Raw genomic sequence first — 21,226 nt, forward strand, 5'->3', positions numbered from 1 at the left:
AAATCATTGATCCTAATCAAGAGCCCCAACTCGACACCTGGGCCATCCTCGGTTTGTATCTTAGAAAAGCTTTCGAACAACGTCAAACACAACGCCATATAGACAAGAACGGCACCGCCGAGCGGAGTTGTAGCGCCGGCGTGAGAGCGCCACATGCGGGGCAAAATTCAACCAGCGGGTGTACATCTCTCCCATCTCTCGTTAACACCGCCTTGATTGCCTCTTGCACTGCGCGTGTTTGGGCACGTTTCGTACTGCGCGCGGTGTGTACCTACGTGTGTGTGCGTGGACGTTTTATTCGAAGGACGGTGTACACGCTTCTGTTTGCCTTGAAGAAGATTGGTACGCTGGCGATTATTTTCATGCCTGCAATGCGGCGAAAAGGCAGCGTCTGCTTAGCCATGTAAGTGACATTGAGCAGGTAACTGGAAACGATAGCGGGTATGTGCCGCCGAAAAACATCGTCGGCACATACGATGCGTGTTAGCTAATGTTATTTTTGCAGTTTCCCACAAAATGTTTGCTACAAATCCGTGTTGTCTGTGTTGGCGACAACGGACAACACAGCATCGACACTGTGCAGAAATAAACAAAATATATTTCGCATAGCACAAGTACGACATGCGTACACAACTGTAACTAGTACGTCCCCTACAATATAGAATAGAGGCAGCAACGTAAGTAGCTTGATCATTTTTCATCAGTGATCAAGAGAGGGAAGTTGAAAGTATTAGTAATCATTTCTGCTTCGGCAATGCCTGCGCGACCAAGACGCTGGCGTGTATCGTCCAGTAACTCGATCGATCGGTGCAGTGGTGATGCAGGAATGAACTCCGGTCATGTTCAATGCATCGTGCACATATTCAATTTCTCGGCACATGCGAACTTCGGCCACTGCTAGCGCATATAACAGAAGTGGTTTCCATTTTTGGGCAGCGCACGCACAAACGAAACACGAGAAAGAAGACAGGACAAGCGCTGGTCGAACAACTGAAAAGGTTTGTATACTCAGTAATCATGAAATTCATGTGGATTACATGTAAAAACAGTCATATACTCACGAGTTATCAATGAACGAGATCGCTTTGTTTGCCAGTTCTTTACTTCGTTCGGCGCACCCCAGTAATCCATGGCTGTCGTTTGCTTTTTTCGTACCATTTTCTTGTGAATCGGCAGAATTTCACTGGTGGCATCAACCCTTTGGTGTTTACATTGCTGTCGGGAAAGTTAACAACACAATAATAATTTCTAGTCATCCGAAGAGGCGCCGTCGCAAACAAGAGACGTTTCGCGCGCAGCGCCAACAAAGCGCGGGCGCAACCTAGAAGGGAAGCGGCGGAAACGTACACCCGTGGGAGGTGAAATCGTTCCGGCAGGGGAGAAACGAGCGCTGGCGCCTAGGATGAAACTTGGCGTGCGGACGCCTATTGGAAGCGCTGTCACATTTGCACGTCGGCCGCAACACATACCGCTATATTGCAAATTTATTTTCTAGTCGTAAAGCCATTCTAACCATCGGTGAGCTCAAATCAGACGTCACCTCACTAGGGAGTAAGGGCACACTGCAAGGGTCAGTACTCTCGCCCATGCTCTTCAACATCGCCCTCGTCGCACTCCCGGAACGCCTCTCTCCACTTTTCGCCCAACGCCGCCAATGTAAAGCTGGGATGAGTTGGGGCTCAATAATACTCTGGACGAGCTCATCGAGGCTCAGCGCTTAGCTCACTACGAATGCCTTTCCCACACCGCGACAGGACGCCAAGTCCTCAGTAAGCTGAGCATCCCTTACCTCACGCAGGTTGGAGTCAAACTCCCATACCGCTGGATATCCGCGACATTTTCCTGATTCCCCCTCTACCGAAGAACGTGCACCCCGACTACAATACACCACGTCGCACGGCAAGGATTCAGCAACTTGGCAATAGGTATGAGGGTGCTTCGCACGTGGATTATGTCGACGCCATGGACTACCCGACTTACTCGGCCGTGGCACTTGCTGTGGTCACGGGCAATTGAATCTGGATATCACAATAACCAGCTAAATACGCAGAATTAATCCTGAAGAGGGCGAAGAGGCTTCTATAGCTCTTGCCTACGCATAGGCTACTGCATCGTGCATCATCACTGATTCCAAGATGGCCCTACGCAACTATACCAGAGGACTCATCTCATCCCAAGCGCTCCGCATTCATGGGCACACACCCCTCCCGTCGCCGCAGCAGCATCCACCTGATCTGGGCCCCGAGCCACGCAGGTTTTACCGGAAACGAAGCCGCGCACGACGCCATCCGAGCAAGCGTCCACCGGGCACGTCAGGCCTCTTCGGGCCAGCAATTTTCCGGATGGCCTTACCATCCGCAAGGCCCTGATCACGTGGCCGTAGCCTTCTATAGCGCAGCCACGCGCGAGCGTATCATCACCTATGGCGAGATCCTCACGTGCTATGGTAAAGCCCGCCTCAAATACCCCTCTCCCTACTAGTCTCTCAACAAACATCAATCGACCACGTGGCGGCTTTCACAGAACTTTCCTACGCCGTCCCTGTATCATCACATTTACATCGATGCCTTCACACCGAGCTGCGAAACATGCCATGCGCAACGCGCAAATGTCCACCACATTATCTGGGCATTGTTACGACTTTGCACCGCTGCCACCGCTATTCCGACTTTGAGGTGGTCCCGTAGCGCTCGTCACCCGTTTCGTGACAGAGCGTTGGTAGCGAAGACTCCGAGTCAGGCGTCGGTGAGAATAACAAAAGGGACTTTATACACTATATACAGGTCATTATACAGGACATGAAGGGATCGGCACTGGGGCCGAGAGCTCACAGCAAACGCGACTGTTCCCGCACGGCGACGTCCGGCGAAAACGCGTGACACATCTCGCTCCAGTCGAGAGCGGCACTGGCTCCCGGTGGGTCGGCGGATCCGGTTTTCCAGGCGGCGTGCCGCGGCTTATAAGCCCCCAGAAACCATTGTCACTCAAACGGCCCAATACAAAGTGAGCACTCGACGGTCGTCCGAGAGGTCCAACCAGCGACCGCGCTGGCCACCCCGTTCAAAGTTGGCGGGCGCGGTGACCTCCAGGCAAGGGGAGGTACGGCGCCGAGCTGTCTGGCACTTGGCGACACGTTTGAACATGTTGCCCGCCGATGCTTCTCCGCAGGACACCACTGCCTGACGGCTCAGCATCTTGACTTATCAAGGGAGAATTAGGGCGCTGTGCCTTTCGGCGCAGCCCCGGGTTTGTCCAAAGGGCGCTCGCAGGATAAATTCTGCATCTTGCAGATTCGGAATCCGGGCTTGTGGTAATGGCACAACAGCATGCCCCGCAGCACCGCACGCCATCAAACAAAGCACCTATCCTACATTCAGAATCACCACGCTGGAGCAGTAGGAGGCCATGCTGCTCAGCTAATGCCCGTAGGCTCAAATCTGGGTAGTCCGGATGGCCGACAACGCCGCCAAGACTCAAAGTCTTGCCGCCGCCTGAGGAAGGGAGGCTCCGATGGGGCTAATCTTCTGACCCACCGCATTCCTTTGCCCCAGCAGGGACATTGAATAAAGTTCTTTACTCACCCTCTTCTTTCTTTTCTTCCCTTAAGTCCGTTCCCCTGTGCAGGATAGCAAACCGGACGTGCGCCTGGTTGACCTCCCTACCTTTGCTTCCTTCTTTTCTTCCTCCTCCTCCTACTTCTTCGAAGAAATCTGTGCTAACGCTGTGGGCGCTTGTTAAGCTATTTCTGCCGTCAACCGGGCGGGCTATTTCGCTTAGTCGTCTTTGGTTTGAGCAGCGCAGAGAATACGAGGGACGGAAAATCGGCGGATCCCGTGCACTGTGGGAATCGGTGTAAGCGAAGCTTTGTATGCTTATCTTATTTTGTTGTAGCGTAAACTGAACGACAAGGACAACAGAAAGGCACATCTGACACACACTGCACTGTGTGTGTCAGATGTGCCTTTCTGTTGTTCTTGTCGTTCAGCTTGCGCTACAACAAAATAACATATGCCGTATACCAACAAGCCCCTATAGCTATCCTTTGTATGCTGTTTGGTTTTATTGACGATAATTAGCGATGATGTTGGCGGCGAATGTGTAATTTTTTCAGCGTTTAGTCCAGTACGAGAGTGGTGAGTTGATGTTAAACGTTACCTTGCGTGTATCGCTGCTGTTTGTCTGCGTAGTCCACAGAACACATAGGGAGACGTGCTTCCTTGAGGCGTTGTTGTGCGCCGTTGTTCATAATCTCTGAGAGAGACAGCCGTGGTCATTATTAACATGGAACATCGCATCGTGGCAGAAAGGTTAAACTTTGATTGAATCATGTGGCTGTGCGTAATTCAATTATCATAAAATTGTATGTGTATACATTGTATACATGTATACATTCGCAGTCTGCACCACGTTTCGCTGCGTAGCGAAGGCGCTCCTGTTCCGCGCGACGCTTCTTTCGGGCCTGGGTGTCCTCAACGCTGAGGGCACGCTTTGGAGCCATTTTGCTGGCGCGTGTTTATGTGCTCCTTCTGTATACATGACCAGCACGCTGTTGAGACGCCAGCTCCAAGCGCTTTCTTCAGGCTATGTACGGTTGTAATGTTTACACTATCGCAGCCCAGCACGCGACCTCCACAGCCCAGCACCTGCATTTTTGTCGCATAGGAAAACAAGCACAGCACGTTCCTGCGCACAAACTCTGAAACGCTGCCGCGGCGGCGCCGGCTGGGTTGCGCGGAGGCGAGCGCTAGCTGGTCGTGCAGCAAGAAACCCGGCGGCACGTGCTAGCAGTACCACAGCAGCAGCGCCCGGAAAGTCGGGAGAAGAGGGTCGACGGCTTCGCTTTGAAAAAGGGAGACTCATCGCATCACTTGCAAATGACGTTTGTAGCCTTAAAGGCTGCGATGTGTGTTTTTTTTTTTTTCATTCCTCTTTACGGGCAATGATGGACAACTCGTGCGTTAGAAGATTAGTGTAGACTGCAGCGACAAGTTTTGCGATATTGAGATAGGTGCAGCAGAAATTAAGTAGGTGTAAACACAACGTATATTACACGAACAGGCAACGAAGAAAGAAAAAAAAAAGTCCGAGGACACCTAAGCCCTTGTTGTGGGTTGTGAATGCGCAAGCAAAAATTGAATTGAAGAAATCTATTTTCCATTACTTTGATTGTCGTACAAATACAGTTGCAAATGTTGTGGTATAAAGTTTGTAAACAGGGATAAGGTGCCTCAGAAAGACTGACCAACGTTTCAATTGGAGGACCTATCTTCGTCAAAGGCGGCCTCGTCATCCTCGGCATGTTAGTTTTAAAGGGTTAGTGCAATGACGTCACGTGCGGGTGTTGTAGCTGGCGGCTGGTTTTAAAGGGAGAGACTTCAGATGTAGTGAGCGCTGTCGTCCGACGTCTGTGAGCTTCGTTCCCAAGACGAGGGGACAAGAGCGGGAGAGTGGGAACGCTGAGAGAAAATAAAAGCAAGAAAGGAAGAAAAAAAAGAAAAAAACCAAGGCGACACCAAGACGAAAAAAAAAGGAGAGAAAGAACAAGAAAGAAAAAAAAATAAAGAAAGGCGGGGGGGCATGGGAGGGCGTTGGGGGAGCGAGAGGTTAAGCAGCATTCAGGGGTGTCGTTGGCGGCATGTTCTTGTGGCATTAGAAGAGCCGGTCAGGTGGTCAGTGCGAGAGTAACACAAAAGAGAAAAAAAAAACATGAGTTGAACGAGTGACTTGAGTTGCATAGCAACAATACGTCGAGTAATATTGAAGTAGTTAAGATGGCGACGAGGAGTCTGCGGTGCAATGTATGGGGTGACTGAAAGGCAGCGGCGTGGTCTTTCAAGGGGCATTGCCCCAGTCGCTCAACGTAGGTGTCGTTCCGGCGGCATCCAGAAGTGGTGATACCATGGGTTGAGGCGCCGAAAAAGGCATTGAGCGACTGGGGCAACGCCCCTGGTACAGCCAGAAGGCCTTAAGTTCTCCAGAGGATGTTGCCCTGCCTCGCGCGCCACAGGAGAGGGCACGCGAGATTGAAGTGTGCTCGCCGGCTCACCCTCACACGCTTTCACTCATACGGAACCTCACAGAGACGGCGACGGCAGAAATGCACCCCTGGAGTGTCCATATAATTGCTATTGCACTAAAAAAATAAAAATTATGGGGTTTTACGTGCCAAGACCACTTTCTGATTATGAGGCACGCCGTAGTGGAGGACTCCGGAAATTTCGACCACCTGGGGTTCTTTAACGTGCACCTAAACCTAAGTACACGGGTGTTTTCGCATTTCGCCCCCATCGAAATGCGGCCGCCGTGGCCGGGATTCGATCCCGCGACCTCGTGCTCAGCAGCCCAACACCATAGCCACTGAGCAACCACGGCGGGTACTAAAAAAAAAAAAAAAATAGAAGAGGCGCTGGGTAGATACGCATCGTTCGATAGTGAGACGCCTGCTGTGTCACAGGGAAAGCGCAAATGCTAGACATGCAAGGAGACGCCGCGAACATGCGCAGCGTCGGAGCACAAACTAACAGGGCGCGAACGTGGTCGCTACATTGATCTCGACGGTGCGACGCCTGTTGCCTTCCGGACGCTCTCCAGCTCGCCGGGCGATCTCCGCGGGGTGGTCAGACGCCGCTCCCGCGCAATGCTCAGAGAAGACGGCCCGGCCTCGCTCTCATCCATGGCGAAGCTCGCACTGACTTAGCGAGCGCGGCGCTCCTAGCCAGGGGCGCGGCGAGTCATGTGGTCAGGCGGCGGCTAGCGCTCGCGGCAACACACGGCGGCGCCGGAGCGCGGCGATTCATGTTATGCGTTGCCAAAGTTACGGCGCAGCTGCGGTCAAATGAAGGTCAAATTCGCGGCGACGGCGGATTTGACGGCGACGGCGAGGTTAGTAAAGCTTTCGCTTTAAAAAATACAATGTCCAGTTGGACACCGCAGTGCGGTCCTTCGAGTTATGAACTCCTCGCGGGCAACCGAGTTGAGACGCTTACCGAGCCGAAGTTAGTGCGCAGGCGATAGCTTGCGCGGACAAGGAACGCGCGGATAACACAAGCTGCCGAGAGCAAGGGTGATGTGTCGTCACGGCGGTGCCCTCTCCCCTCACGCAACACATACATCACGTGCAACGCTGTGTAAGCTACGCAAGTAGTGCGGTCTCCAAATTTTATCACTGCGCGCGTTCCATCTATGCTTCGCTGGGTGCCAGCGGCGTTTGCTCGTGCGAGCATGCACGTGAGGCTGCCGCGACGGGATGCAGATAGCACAAGAACGAAAAGCAAATTGATATAAAACAACGTGTTAGCAGCCGAATGAGCGCACGGTTTGTCTGCTTCAGGGTAAATTCTTCTTTTCATTTAGAACTGACCTTATATAAAGAACATTTTCACAAAAGTCGGTCAAAAGACACCGAACTGTTTCTAAGTGCGAACGCAGCCACTGCAAGACTATCTCTAGCCTCCACAGCGTTGCACCTGATGTTAAAAAAAATTAATTATGGGGTTTTACGTGCCAAAACCGCTTTATGATTATGAGGCACGCCGTAGTGGAGGACTCCGGAAATTTCGACCACCTGGGGTTCTTTAACGTGCACCCAAATCTAAATACACGGGTGTTTTCGCCCCCATCGAATTGCGGCCGCCGTAGCCGGGATTCGATCCCGCGACCTCGTGCTCAGCAGCCCAACACCATAGCCACTGAGCAACCACGGCGGGTGCAGCTGATGTATGAAGCGGTGTATAAGGAGGTGTTTCGCCCGCTCTGCTCCGTCGAGGCGCGCTCGTGCCATCGCGTGTATGCGCACTTGTGTTGTGACGTCGCAGCCAATGACAATGAGAGCTTAGGTGCCGTTTCACTGCTACAGACGACAGACGCGAGGCTTCTTCGCTCACTGGGCCATTTGACGCTTTCGCATCAAAAAAGCAGGATGATATGCAATGCGCTCATGAGATATCGCATACTTAAAAGAAAGTGGATAGTTGATATGGTTTGTCGGTTATTTTCTCGGCACCAGATAAACTGGGAAGAATAGACTGCACTTTTTCGCGAAATTCCAAGCGTGGTAGAAACGCCATTTGTATACGCGATGTTTTAGAGTTGTAGTTTATTCATTGCCCTTGTGGTGTGTTCGTGTTTTACTTGTTAAAGTGGTTAGTGTTTTAACATCCTGCAGATTTCATTTTATTCACATTTCACCTATTTTAAGGATGAGCAGAGTGAGAAGACGGCTAGAGCACATTGAGAACAATGTGCCTTGTGTTTTCGACCTGCTTCGAAATACTTGCAGCCTCCGAAATGCTCCAAAAAACATGCGCTATCTGTAATAGTCCTCTGGACACTCTCAACTACAGATAACTGACAAAAGGTTTGTATATGCACGTGGAGGGTTATCCAGAGCAAGTGTCCCGTTTCTGCATGCACAGTTGCACTGGTGTGCTGTTGTGTTGGTAGAACATATCTGCTTCACTTTCTTTTTCAATCTCTGTCACTTACTTCTCCTCATCGCATCGCAGCGGCTTCGGCTGTTAACCACGCCCTGGCGTGACCAGGAATGCGACTTCAAGAAGGACGCCAGTGCCTTGGCGCCCAGTCCACCTCCGGTCAGCGTCTAGGGGGCGCGCGCAGCGGCTGGGTCGAATGCAGCGAAATGGAGACTCGGGATTCTCGTCAACTCAGCTTCCTCCGGGGAATCGTGACAAGCCGAGTACCGATGTTCTCTTGGCCCTGTGCGCTTGTATTTATGTACACATACTCAGCGTATACTCAACGTCCAGCAAGCTTCGGTGGCGTCGCTGCGGTTTGGATGCGGTATACACCATTGTCTATGTGCCTGCATTATACCACTTGCCACTTAACTCGAGAAAAAAAACAAAAAAAAAAAACATTATACGTGTGTCACTGCTCTATCACAGCAGGACAAAGCGGGGAGATAATGGACAAGATAAGGCTGTTGTTAATGTTGAGCCACGTTTGCTTACGGCTTGGCAGACAGCACTTGACAAAGAAAAATTGGGTCAAAGCCCTTGAAAGCACTTTCCCTATACGTGCGCGATGGAGTTATAGTGTTTCACGGTGGGAAACAGTGTCAAAAAAAAAGAAAAGAACACTACGACTGACTGAAGGGCTGTAGCTGCGTATTGGCTGTTATTATATTTTCCTTATCTTATGATTTTTCACGGCAGGCGTTACAAAAAACGAAAAAGATTGAAAGAAAACCAGGAGCGTTTCGTGGACCACAGGTGTGGGCCGACTATGGTTAAAACGCGTGCGTTATACTTAGCATCCCTTTTACTGTCATATGCTGTACTTTCGAAGGAACCTACTCTGCCCTCCTTCAGCTATATATGCATATATAAACGGCTGGACAGTGCCGCACAGGGCTACCATGAAGCAACGTCATGTCGGTGTGCAGTTGTAAGCATTACAGTTTAATACTCAAAATTACCAAAGGGAAATATGCTGCTAACCTGCGTATTTCGGCAATGCATCCTTTCATCCACTATGAAAATGATGTGCCGTACACATATTCGTCTAAGCTTCACACTTTTGACATTTTACAACCGCCTGGCCTGCTATGTTAGTCTCATTTGCAATCGTACAGAGATAGAGAGACAGATGGGAGGAAGGAAAGACATAAAGGTTAACTAGACTTCGTCCAGTTTGCTACCCTACACACAAGGAGGGAGATGGGGGAGTGATAGAGAGAGAGAGAGATTGTAAATTTTTACTGTGCTTATGACCTACCTAATTCAGGCTCTAATTTCTACGATCCTACTGCTTTTGTAACATGAAAGATAGAAATAACTGTTTAACATATCGAATATGTTACTGCCCAAATGTAATCCATACCTAGTGGCGCGCATGTTTAAGATTCTCGAAACTCTAGTATTGACGCACAAGAAATGTATGAAGCTGCAGTGTGCTCTATGAAGACAGCCGTGCTAAATTGTGAAAAAAAAAGATCGATGTACTAGCCATGACTTCTCTCGGTGGTTGAATGATTGTAGCGCCAGATTTCCCTCTGTGGTAATCTGAGTACGGGTGCGCAAGGGCCGTGTTTTCCTTTTTGCGTCCTTCTTCGGTTTCACGATGCCCTTGCTGGATTAGCAACGGTGGCCAGCTAACACGCAAGCAAACATGCATGCACGCGTGCACATTGAACATGAAAACGGAGGCGCTTTTGATTTTGCCCCGAGCTTCGCGACATCGGCGTCGGGCGTTGCGCAGCGTTTCTAATTTCCGACCGCGTGCGTGAGTGCTGGCGGCGATAGGGCAACATACAGCACAGCATCGTCTCGCCGCGCAAAGTATATGTATATTGAATGAATGCTGCCTCGCTTGGGCGTTTGCGGGTCCCACCATAAACCGCGTGCAAACCCGATGCATACCTGGAGCGTCGATGGCGCACCATTTTTCGACACCGTTAAGTGTGATTGAATGAATGTGAATTATTGTACTCGTTAACACTAGGAATCGCAGCTGACGTGCGCACGGGTGGTGTCGTCCTCGGACATCGTGTTAGAAGCACTCGGTTTCCTTGGCGACACAACAAACGAAAGTATGAAAAGCCATGCTATATATAAATGCAATATGTTGAGTACAAATATCCTTTGTGACGGCTAAACTGTGCATGTAGTGCAGTGCTGCACAGTGGCAGGCACTTATATATTTAATAACGATAGTGAAGGCGTTATGGCGGATCAGCCGGGGTGGACCAGTGACCATGGTGTTCAACTTCTGACCGTGTGGTAGCGGGTTCGATCTCGGACGCGTTCCCGTGGAGACGCAAGGCAGAAACGCTCGTGTACCGAGCTTTCTGGTCAAATCTACGCGAGAGTCTTTCGCAGCCCTTCTGTTGCGCTTGTACATTGGAGCTTTCATTTTGCTGCTTTCTCCGCAATTAAGGTTTCTATGCACAGAGGGCACTATCACTCTCAGATAAACTATTCACACAGTCCAGCGGGGCGTAATGCTTTTCTTAAGCTTGAAAGAGCTGCCGCATTCGGCTTTGTTTTATTAGGCTACGGCAGTGCGAGAGTACGCTGCTAGTTCCACTATAAACGCACAGCTTCGCTTCAAGTTTGTTAGAGCTAAAGGTGATTGATCGCTTACTGCAACTCACTACTGCGTCACGCGCCACCGATGACATTCTACACGTCCAACACAGTGTTGCTAATTCTCTATCAGACTCTTTTATTCTATGTGTTCTTTTTTGAATAACGAGAAAACTAGCAAAGAGCAGGCGTGACTGCAAGCATCCGCTTCAGCATGCGTTCACGAATCTGTATCGATGCCGTTCCGCTGCGAGAAGGTGGACACGTCCTTTTCTTCCGCAGAGGGAGCCTGAGTTCTTCCGCGACAGTGGCCAGCACGGGCAGACTCGGCATGTCTCGGTATCGAAACAGCCAAGGATTCTTTTTTTCTCTGATTTTATCTGTCGGACAAGGCCACCAGATGCGTGTTTGTTCATATTAGGTGGCAGCGAAAGAATGTCTTAGATGCAGACATATATTTCATGTAGTGTAGGTATGCGTGAAGCTGTATTTTCTATAAGGTGCCATGTTTCTGGAGAACTAACGTCATATTTGAACATTATTTTTTACTTTCTTCTAGTCAGTGTGTCAAATGTCTTGGCACACAACTGAAGCACGTACGATGTCATTTACCGTGTTTTGAAGACTATGTCACATGTTAATTATACGGGTGTCATGTGTCGGTGTCATCTATTTTCCTTTCATTTTGTATGTATGAAACTTGAACGTAAACTGGAAACTGCCGACATGCGTGCATGAATAGCGGTTTCGTTTTGTAACGTGTAGTATTCCTAATACTTAATGTATGCGCTTATTAAACCAAACACGGACTAGAAGTGTCGCTTACCGCAGCCAACGTTTTGGTTTACATACAGCAGGTAGCTGAATGTTGTTGCTCGCTACAAACATCGGGGAAATCGAAACCGATGTGCGAGTTGCAACGGTTTCATAGCGGTGGGGAAAATGTATACATGCCTTGGCGTATTTCGTTGAGACGCTTCCGTGGTTGTTTATATCAAAACAGAAAATGAAAGAGATAAAAAAAAAGAAAGAAGAAAGTTCCTCTAGGAGCAGACCGCGATTATCATGTGCTTCGTTACGCGATAACTATACCTGGAGGCGTATAGCGACGTATACGCGCACGAAAGGCAGGAAGGCAGACACACACACAGCGCTGGTACGTAGTACATTCGTAGTTACCACCGTTAAAGGATTGGGGTGCGTCACACGCCACACAAAATTACAGCAGATCATGTCAGACGCGTTCGTGTCGATGAACCATCATTCGCACAAAGGTATAAATGCGAAACTCGGTACGTATGACACCACTACGAGCCCCTGCACGTCCGTTGGAGACATCAGGTGCAGCGCTGTGCAAGCTAGAGATCTCGAGTCTTTTAGCGGTGGGTGCGTTCGCACTTAGACATACTTGGATGTTTTACAGGGAAGCTGCTAGCCTCTGGTTGGTCGAGATTTTTCGTGTCAGTAAGAAAAAAACTTGAACCAAAAAAAAAAAAAATTCATATCTGCCTGACTCTGCAAACTCCCGGAGAGCAGCGTGAATACGATGAGCGTCGAAGAGTGCAAAATCGTAATGCTCAACAATGGTGTCGTGCTAAGACTAGGCAGAACAATAAAACATTTCGCATCGAAATCGAAATGCGTAATCGACTAATGAACAAAAATTCAATGATTAAGTTATAACTAATTACCTTTTAGCGCATGGTGCAATTCACAAATTGTAGCCTGGGAGTTCGCACGGTAGATCCAACTGAAACAAATTATGATGACACCAGTTCCGAAATATTAATTCCCGAACTTTACAAAGGAATACGTACATAAAACAGCGTTTCTTTTTTTAAAAAGTAAGTGGAACGAAGGGAATCCTTGCAGCAAGTTTGATGGCATATATCTCGAACGTTATGTCATCCACCAAATGCTTGTTTAGTAATTATGCCTTGCAGTCTCGCGAGCGACAATTTGTAAATTGCAGTATGTGACGTAAGGTAACTAGTTGAAAGTTTATTTCGTAGATTTTTTTGTTGATTAGTAGCTTATGCCCTTCGAGTTCTCGTGCAAGTAATGTCCGCCTCTTCGATTAGACCAGCTCAAGAACTCGTATCGGGCTATCTGCCACAGGGGATTTTTTAAACATTACTTAAAATCTTCGCAGAAAGAGCTGATATATGTTTGTGTGGTCATCCTTACGGTCGGCTCAGCAGCCGTGTCTCATTTTTTGTTCGGGGCTGCGGTACTTGGTTGCGTTTAAAATCCAAATTGCACGACCCCGTTTAGAAAAGGGGACCCATGATTTCGTCCTATCATCATGTGTGGTGAAGCATAGAGGGAACCATAGTCACGCTGGAAGAGGTGTAATAAAATTTCGTCGGTACGACGTACTGGTTATTGCTTGTCTGTTGGTTTATGCCAGAAAGCACGTAACGCATTTCATTGGTTCCTTTCGCTCAGTGTAAACTCGCAGTTTGGCGTCGAACTTACCCTTGTTCATCACCAAAATAAACGCGTCTGGTTCTTCTGTCGTCATTATGTATTTCTTAATTATGCACAAGCCTTAGGTTGGTAAGACCGTTATCTTTTCTCAACGCGTAGCTTAGCCGGAAATGATTAAATTTTCTCTGAACTTGAATAAAAGCTTGGCCAAAATATAACTCGTCTGTTCACCCTAGTAAGCAGCAGCAAGTCAATTTATTTTCTGCGAGTTCTCTGCAGTCGCTCTCTCGGTGCTCGAGAGCACAAGCGTGCCACTGGGTCCTCCTGTTCCTCGTGACTGCGTTTGCCTGAGGCCAATATCGTGTTGCCTTCTGTTCCTTGCTCTCCCGGCTTAGCAGTAAGAATAAGCCCGCGCTTGGTGCGAGGCCGCGGAAACAATGTTGTCTCTCATTACTTTTGAGGTACAGACGGACCCTGAGTTTTGTTCGTCGTTATCTGCTCTCATCAGACAAAAGAGAGGAGCCTTATCACACTTCGCATGAGGCATTTGGCGCGGGAAAGAACTCTTTGAGGGTGCCACCTACCCGCCTCTCGTATCTCTCGCTCCCTCTTTTTTGTTCTTCAGGCGCCTCTCTCGCGCTCGCGTCCATGACGTCCCTCATTCTCGCTTTCTCTTTCGCACGTCTGCTCGCCAATGCATCACTCGCCGCTACACAGCTGGGCGGCACAGACTGAGCCCTGACTTGCCCTTGCGGTGCTGCTGGCGCCGTAAGCGCAGCGCACATTCGAGGAGTTGACAGCGCATGCGTGGTCTGCGGGCTTGTAGCTATCCTCTCTACGGTCCTCGTCGGATACCTGCTCGGACCCGGCAAGTGAGTACCGCTGAGCGCCGGTCTTTCTTTTTCTGGCACCTTCCAAATCCTTCCAGTGGAAACAGGAAGCGCAACTTGACGCACTGGGCTAGTTGGCATTCCTTTGTGTGACAAGTGCGTGTAGCGTGAAGCAGTCACAAGAGGACGACATAGAGAAAGAAATTCAACTGTTGAAATTTCTTTCTCTATGAGGACGGCATCAAACAGAGACCAGTGGTCGTTTCTTTCTGCAGGGTGTCGTGCTGTTGTTACTGCTTGACGCCTGCGCACTTTGAACATAAAGGAACCGAACATTAAATTTCCCGAGTTCACCAGGAAACTTGTACTGTAACTTTCGTCAGCCGGCGACACCGAAGTGACCGGCGGTCAGCTTAAATGTTGCTAAATGTTGAGAACTTCCTTAGCTTTTTTTTTTGTCTTGTGAAGGCATAATAAATCGGCAGAGTGGCTGCAGGTATTCCGCACACATCGCCATGACCAAATGCGCAATGACCTACCAGTTCCAACCTATGGGCTTGAGAAACGGCAATGGCGAGGGCGAAGACGAAACACAACGCTAACCGGTATTGAATTCTATATATTACGACCATTCTAACTGACACGCGAAACTAGGGAAACACAATCGAAAAACAGGATTCGACCAACGCCGATGTATTGGACGTTAAAGATATAGTAAAATCTGATGCAATTGAGCCTTTGTGATGGTAGATAGCGTGATATTACTTGCCTCAGAAAATGAAGACATGTAGTGCGGTAACGCGTGGTAACCGTGTTACAGACCATTGGAACGTTCATTACGGGACATTAAAGCGGGACAGAAAACATCAGAAGTACGTAGGTTAATTACTGGTGACGTTCGTGTCTTGACAAGTAGCATCGTTGTGTGTGCTTACCAAACCCTACCTTTCTGTTATTCTTGTTTTTTGTCCATTCGGGAAGACATAAGCTAACGGCGCTTATTATAATGATGTGTGTCAAAGTCGGCATAAATCGCATCGATGCTCGTACACACACACACACACACACACACACACACACACACACACACACACACACACACACACACACACACACACACACACACACACACACACACACACACACACACACACACACACACACACATATATATATATATATATATATCCGCGGCGCTCGACACACAAGGACAATGGCGTGAAAATGTCATGACATTAGGACATTGGAAGTGTTTCCGACTTTCTACCGAAGAGTTTTCACGCCGGCAGGCATCAGACATTTTGCGACGATCACTAAGTAAATCATAATTTATCCATTTTCAATTTTTGATATTTTAGACCTTACCTTAGCTATACGGAATTGTATTACGGAATTGTAGCGGAGCAGTATGACGAAATATCTGGAATGCTGAAGCTTACACAGGTTTCATACGTTTGTTGCTGAAGTTTGCAACGAAATGCGTTGGTGTTTCACGTACCTTGGCACATACAAAGGCCTTGAGTGAAATTGATGCGGTCAGTGCCAATGCATTTCTCTGTAAGCTTGCAAACGTATTTGTCAAAACAAGGTTATACTCTTGCGGTAACTACAGAGTTTTCATGGGGACCTTGTACACCGCCAGGCTTTAATTGGCTGCATTGGCTTCAAAAGAATAGGAATTTTATTTAGTTAACATCAACTAATTTTCAGACAATTAGTTATCACGCGAGCGCTGAAATAGGACGCTTTTCGTACCGAGAAGACCGCGTCACCAGTCGGCCGGGCCCACTCGTCGTCGCCTGGAGCATCACCCACGGCGAGATTTAAGGCAAACACTCGGAGGTGACATGGTGCTCTTCAATCACGGGTCCCTTCCCCCCAAAAGAAATATTTGGCCCTTACCATTAAGAAACCTTAAAAAGAAGAGCGCTTGTGTATAGCTTTAAAGTTCTCAAAAAGATAATGAGCTGTTGTACGATCAGGTCCGCGACCACTAATACAAGTTTGGACAGTTACTAAGGTAATATGCAATTCACGTACGTTCTTATCTGAAGTCATTCGTTTGCAATAAAGATATCCCGCTGCTCTAACTTTGTTGTACACTTCGCGCCAGAATTTGACTCAATGTTCCGCGAGACCTGCAACTGGCCTTCGCATATGGGCTCAACCAGATTTTGGAAACATTGCACTGCTTCATTTTGTTATAGAAATAAAAAATGTTGAATAGTGAATGTCTTACAACTTCTTACACGTGCTTAGACTATAGAGGTTTTGCATGTTTGACTTCATATTTGTGGTTTGTAAGCTTGTTAGTGATGTGATTGCGTTAGCGTATTTGTGTTGATTCATGTTGTGACCATACTGCGCTTATAAAGTTCCGTTTTTGTATGAATTTGTGCTTAAGCGTCGTGAAGTTATACGCATGTTGAATTGTAAATCTGTGAACTTCACATTGCCTCTGTGTTTAGCTAATTGTCTGTTGAACTGTATATGTGTGCCTATTGTTTGACTGTTTTGCTTGTTTCTTTTTCTTGCTTACTCTGTGAGAAGTTGTCGGCGTTATCTAAAAATGGCAACATTTTCTTTAATGTATAAATAAAGAAATCGTTATTATTACACAATCTCTGAAGTCCGCCGGTGGGAATGCTGCATTGTGAGGAAGAAAATACATTTTGTTTTTTCTCTACTGCACTGCTTGGAAAATTACTGGAAGTTCTCATTAAAATACCCGGCGTAGCGCTGCCTTGAACTTGAAATTCAGTCCTGTTACCAGAGCGCGACTTTCTAACTTCTAACTTCGCCGCTATATTGGTGCGTTTTGTGCAGTTACACATTATATAATATACCATAACTGCACCTTTGTGAGTCACCGCGATTCATGTATGCGTTTGTTATTGTGTATTGTCCTATGCGGCCTGGCTTTTGGTTCCTACAGAGCTGTCAATAGCAGTTTCACGCCTCCAAACAGAATACAATATTTTCATCAAATAAAATGAGTGAGTGAATATTGAACAAAATGGAATTTAAGGATTCCCAGCAAATGCTGACAGCCGATAAGACAAGATATATTCGGGTGGTGAAAAGAGGCAAAATCGACAAATCGATAAGATAGTCAGTAATGGCAGCTTAACACATCCAGTCCGGCATTTGTGAATGGCAGGTTATTTATGACCGTACAAGAGTCACATTTTTGTTTGCAGAGTTCGGTTTACGATACTACCAGAGGGAAAATTGGCGCTGATTTGCTGTTTTATGCGCGGAAACGCCGGCATATGGCGGCTTCGGATTGGAATCTTCCTCTCAAAGCCAGGAACCTTGGAAGTCTCGTCTGGTTAACAGGCATTACGTCTATAACAATACCTAATTATTGAATAAAGTAGTGTGTAAAATGAAGTTTCTCCTTTATTGGTATATAAAGTTATTTGTATAAAACAATAAAAACTTGTACAATTATACAACGCGTGAGCGGTACAGGCTAGCCCCTAAAGCGGAAGAAAGACTACAAGGTCTACGCTCAATGTGCTTCAGTTTCAATAATCTGACTTTGTTTTCGACACTTACTTGTTGTGTTAATTGTGAGTCAACAATAAGAAAGGCGTGTTCCGGGTAAAGAAATACTTTTTCTGATGATTTCTTTCTAAGAAATCTTTACTTATTCGGAAATGTCTTAAGCGAAGCCATTTAGAGACGAGCACCGCACATCCAGGCATTTCCATGGTGGCACAGCGTTCATTAGGGAACTCGCATAGATGGTGGCGCCAGATGTTTGTCAAGGCAATATTGCAAGAAATTCCACGCAATTATTCCCCAGATGAAGGCAGGGCCGTTAGTCAGTGGTGACACTAGATGCGCTCTAAAGGACGTCAGTATAGTCGCTGATAAATGTCACCGATTGGAATAAATACCTAGCCTTTTATGGTTTCTGCCGTCATATATCTGACCAGCAGCAACCGAATCTACAACACATGGATCCCCTATAATGAGTGCGCAGCTTGTAGCGGCGATTTGCATGCCCCGAAAGAGCGTTCGCTCTTCGTATACTTACAGGGATGTTGGATTTCCTTTGCTGCGAATTGTCGTGACTTGTGATGTGTCTTGCCATTTCGCCCAAGTTTGACGAATATGTGTTGGAGCGTGTGTCCATATACTTATGTATATGACAACATTTTTTTTTTAAGTTTCACCCGTACTTGTTAGTCGAACGTGCAGCTGACACCGTTCGTGATTTTGTCCTCTGTTAGATGTCTTGGCTGTGGAGTGTTCATTTTTTTGTTCGAGACAGTGTGAATGTCAATTTAGCTGCACGTGGTCAGAAGCTGCATGGTCAGCAGCTGCACATTCGCGCGTTTACTGTTCCGTGCTGACCAGGCTGGATGTTGTGGCGCAAGTTTCAGTGACCAATAAAGGCACAGCGGTAAAATTGAGACGTGTATATCTCGGCAAATATTCTCCCTCTTTTTTCGCTCTTCACACACACGCACACAAAGACACACAAATATATGTCGACTTGACTTAAAAAAAAAACAGTTGTTTTTAAGAAGCGCATCAGCTTCTCAAAGATATAAACGAGGACAAAAGAAACAGAGGGGCGCGGTTGTTGTTAATAACGACCATATAAAGCCAGCATGCAATGAAACAAAGGAAAGCATAGGGATGAATAGCTGTGGTAAAATTAAAACCTAGAAAGTAATGAAAAAAAAGGGGAATAAAAGTGGACGAAGGAATATTTAACTTTTCGCTGGTGGGGACCAAACCTAACACCTTCGAATTTGTGTTTCAATTTTTTTTTCATGCATACATTCCGACAACTGGTCGTTCTTGTTAACCAAACGTTTCTCCGTGCAACTTTATCTTTTCACCTGATCAGTCGTGATCCAGAGTCAACCATGGTCAATCATGATGACCTTCGTCGGCCGCCGTGACGTCGTCCTACACAAAGCTTTTGAGAGCGATCAGAAGCCACGGATCATCAATTTGTTTCATTTTAATGCGTAGCATTCTTGTCCGAGTCAACCCAGTATTTGTCGTTTATCTCGCCTATTTCGCACAGCAGCCACTAACAAGCAGCGAGTAAAAAAAATGGTTTGGATAGTCATCGTACATGACTTCTACCCTAATTAAATTAAACAATGTGTGCCCCGGAAGAAGGTGCGTAGAACTACATTTAACCATGGCACCACTGCACTTCTCGAGAAGCGCTGCTTTGCATCAAAGGCCAGGCTCCCCTTACTTAACGGCTATTTCCGTTTGTTCTCTGGCCCACACCGCTCTCTTATTGTCTCTGAACGTTATGCCTAGCATTCTTCGTTCCATCGCTCTTTGCGCGGTTCTTAACTTGTTTTCGAGCTTCTTTGTCAGTCTCCAAGTTTCGGCCCTATATGTCAGCACCGGTAGAATGCATTGATTCTATACCTTTCTTTTTAATGATAATGGCAAGCTTCCAGTCAGGATCTGACAATTTCCGCCGAATGCGCTCCCACCCATTTTTATTCTTTGAATTTTCTTCTCATGATCAGGTCCCCTGTGAGTGATTGATGGGTAAACGTACTCCTTCACAGCCTCTAGAGGCTGACTGGTGATCCTGAACTCTTGTTCCCTTGCACGGATATTGATTATTATCTTTGTCTTCTGCATAGTAATCTTATACCCCACTGTTATACTCTGTCTGTTAAGATCCTCAATCATTTGTTGTAACTCGTCCCCAGTGATGCTGAACAGGACAATCTCATCTGGAAATCGAAGGTTGCTGAGTTATTCGCCGTTGATCCTTACTCCTAAGCCTTCTCAGTTTAATAGCTTGAATACTTCTTCCAAGCACGCAGTGAATAGCATTGGAGAGATTGTGTCTCCTTGTCTGACCCCTTCCTTTATAGGTATCTTCCTACTTTTCTTGGAGAGAATTAAGGTAGCTGTGGAATCTCTGTATGTACTTTCCAAGATACTTACGTAAGCGTCCTGTACTCCTTGCTTACGTAATGCCTCTATGACTGCTGGTATGCCGACTGAATCAAATGCATTTTCGTAATCGATGAAAGCCATATAGAGAGGCTGATTGTATTCTGCGGATTTGTCAATTACCTGATTGATGACATGAATGTGGTCCATTGTAGAGTATCCCTTCCTGAAACCTGCCTGTTCCCTTAGTTGACTAAAGTTCAGTGTTGCAGTTATTCTATTGGAGATTGTCTTGGTGAATATTTTACATATTGGAAGTAAGCTAATGGACCTATAATTTTTCAATTCTTTAACGTCTCCCTTTTTGTGGATTAGTATAATGTTGGCATTCTTCCAGTTATCTGGGACCCTTGCATTTGATAGACAGTTCACATAAAGGGCCACTAGTTTTTCAAGCATTATGTTTACACCACCTTTGATTAAATCGACTGGTAGTCCACCTTCTCCTGCCGCTTTCCCCCGTTTCATGTCTTGCAATGCCCTTCTCACTTCATCGCTAGTTATAGAAGGAGCCTCTGCAACGTAGAATAGAATTCTTCTGCTGCTTTTACTATGTCTTCGAGATCGCTGATGATATTACCCTGCTTATCTTTCAGTGCATACATCTTGGTTTGTCCTATGCCAAGTTTTTTTCTCACTGATTTCAGGCGGCGTCCACTTTTTACAGCTTCTTCAGTCTTTCTCACATTATAGGTTCGAATATCACTTTTCTCCTTGTTGATCAGCTTTGACAGTTCCGCGAATTCTATCTTATCTCTTGAGTTGGACACTTTCATTCTTTGGTGTTTCTTTATTAGGTCCTTTGTTACTTGGGAGAGCTTGTCTACTGGTTGCCTTGGTGCCTTACCTCTCACTTCAATTGCTGCTTCTGAAGCCAGCTTAGTTACGGTTTCATTCATTGCCTCTATGTCATCTTCATCTCTCTGTTTTAAGATGCATATTTGTTTGCAAGTGTTATCCTGAATT

General features: G+C 47.0%; 2 protein-coding genes and 1 long non-coding RNA gene across 3 annotated transcripts in view; 2 read left to right on the plus strand and 1 right to left on the minus strand.

Annotated features, from left to right (window-relative positions):
* Positions 1–18,729, plus strand: part of DAT (Sodium-dependent dopamine transporter) — a 106,636-nt gene extending 87,907 nt beyond the window's left edge. The window contains exon 13 of the mRNA XM_050169735.3: positions 8,505–18,729. Within this exon, the coding sequence (XP_050025692.1) occupies positions 8,505–8,603 (99 nt within the window). The 3' untranslated portion in view covers positions 8,604–18,729. The remainder of the gene's footprint in view (positions 1–8,504) is intronic.
* The window catches only part of LOC126520905 (uncharacterized), a 104,965-nt gene that overhangs the window by 21,747 nt on the left and 61,992 nt on the right, over positions 1–21,226 (minus strand). The gene's annotated exons all lie outside the window — the stretch shown is intronic.
* Positions 14,249–21,226, plus strand: part of LOC126520771 (scoloptoxin SSD14-like) — a 113,333-nt gene continuing 106,355 nt past the window's right edge. The window contains exon 1 of the mRNA XM_055065601.2: positions 14,249–14,347. The gene's annotated coding sequence lies outside the window, so the exon portion shown is untranslated. The remainder of the gene's footprint in view (positions 14,348–21,226) is intronic.

This window comes from Dermacentor andersoni, chromosome 3 (assembly GCF_023375885.2).
Source record: "Dermacentor andersoni chromosome 3, qqDerAnde1_hic_scaffold, whole genome shotgun sequence".
Lineage (NCBI taxonomy): Eukaryota > Metazoa > Arthropoda > Arachnida > Ixodida > Ixodidae > Dermacentor > Dermacentor andersoni.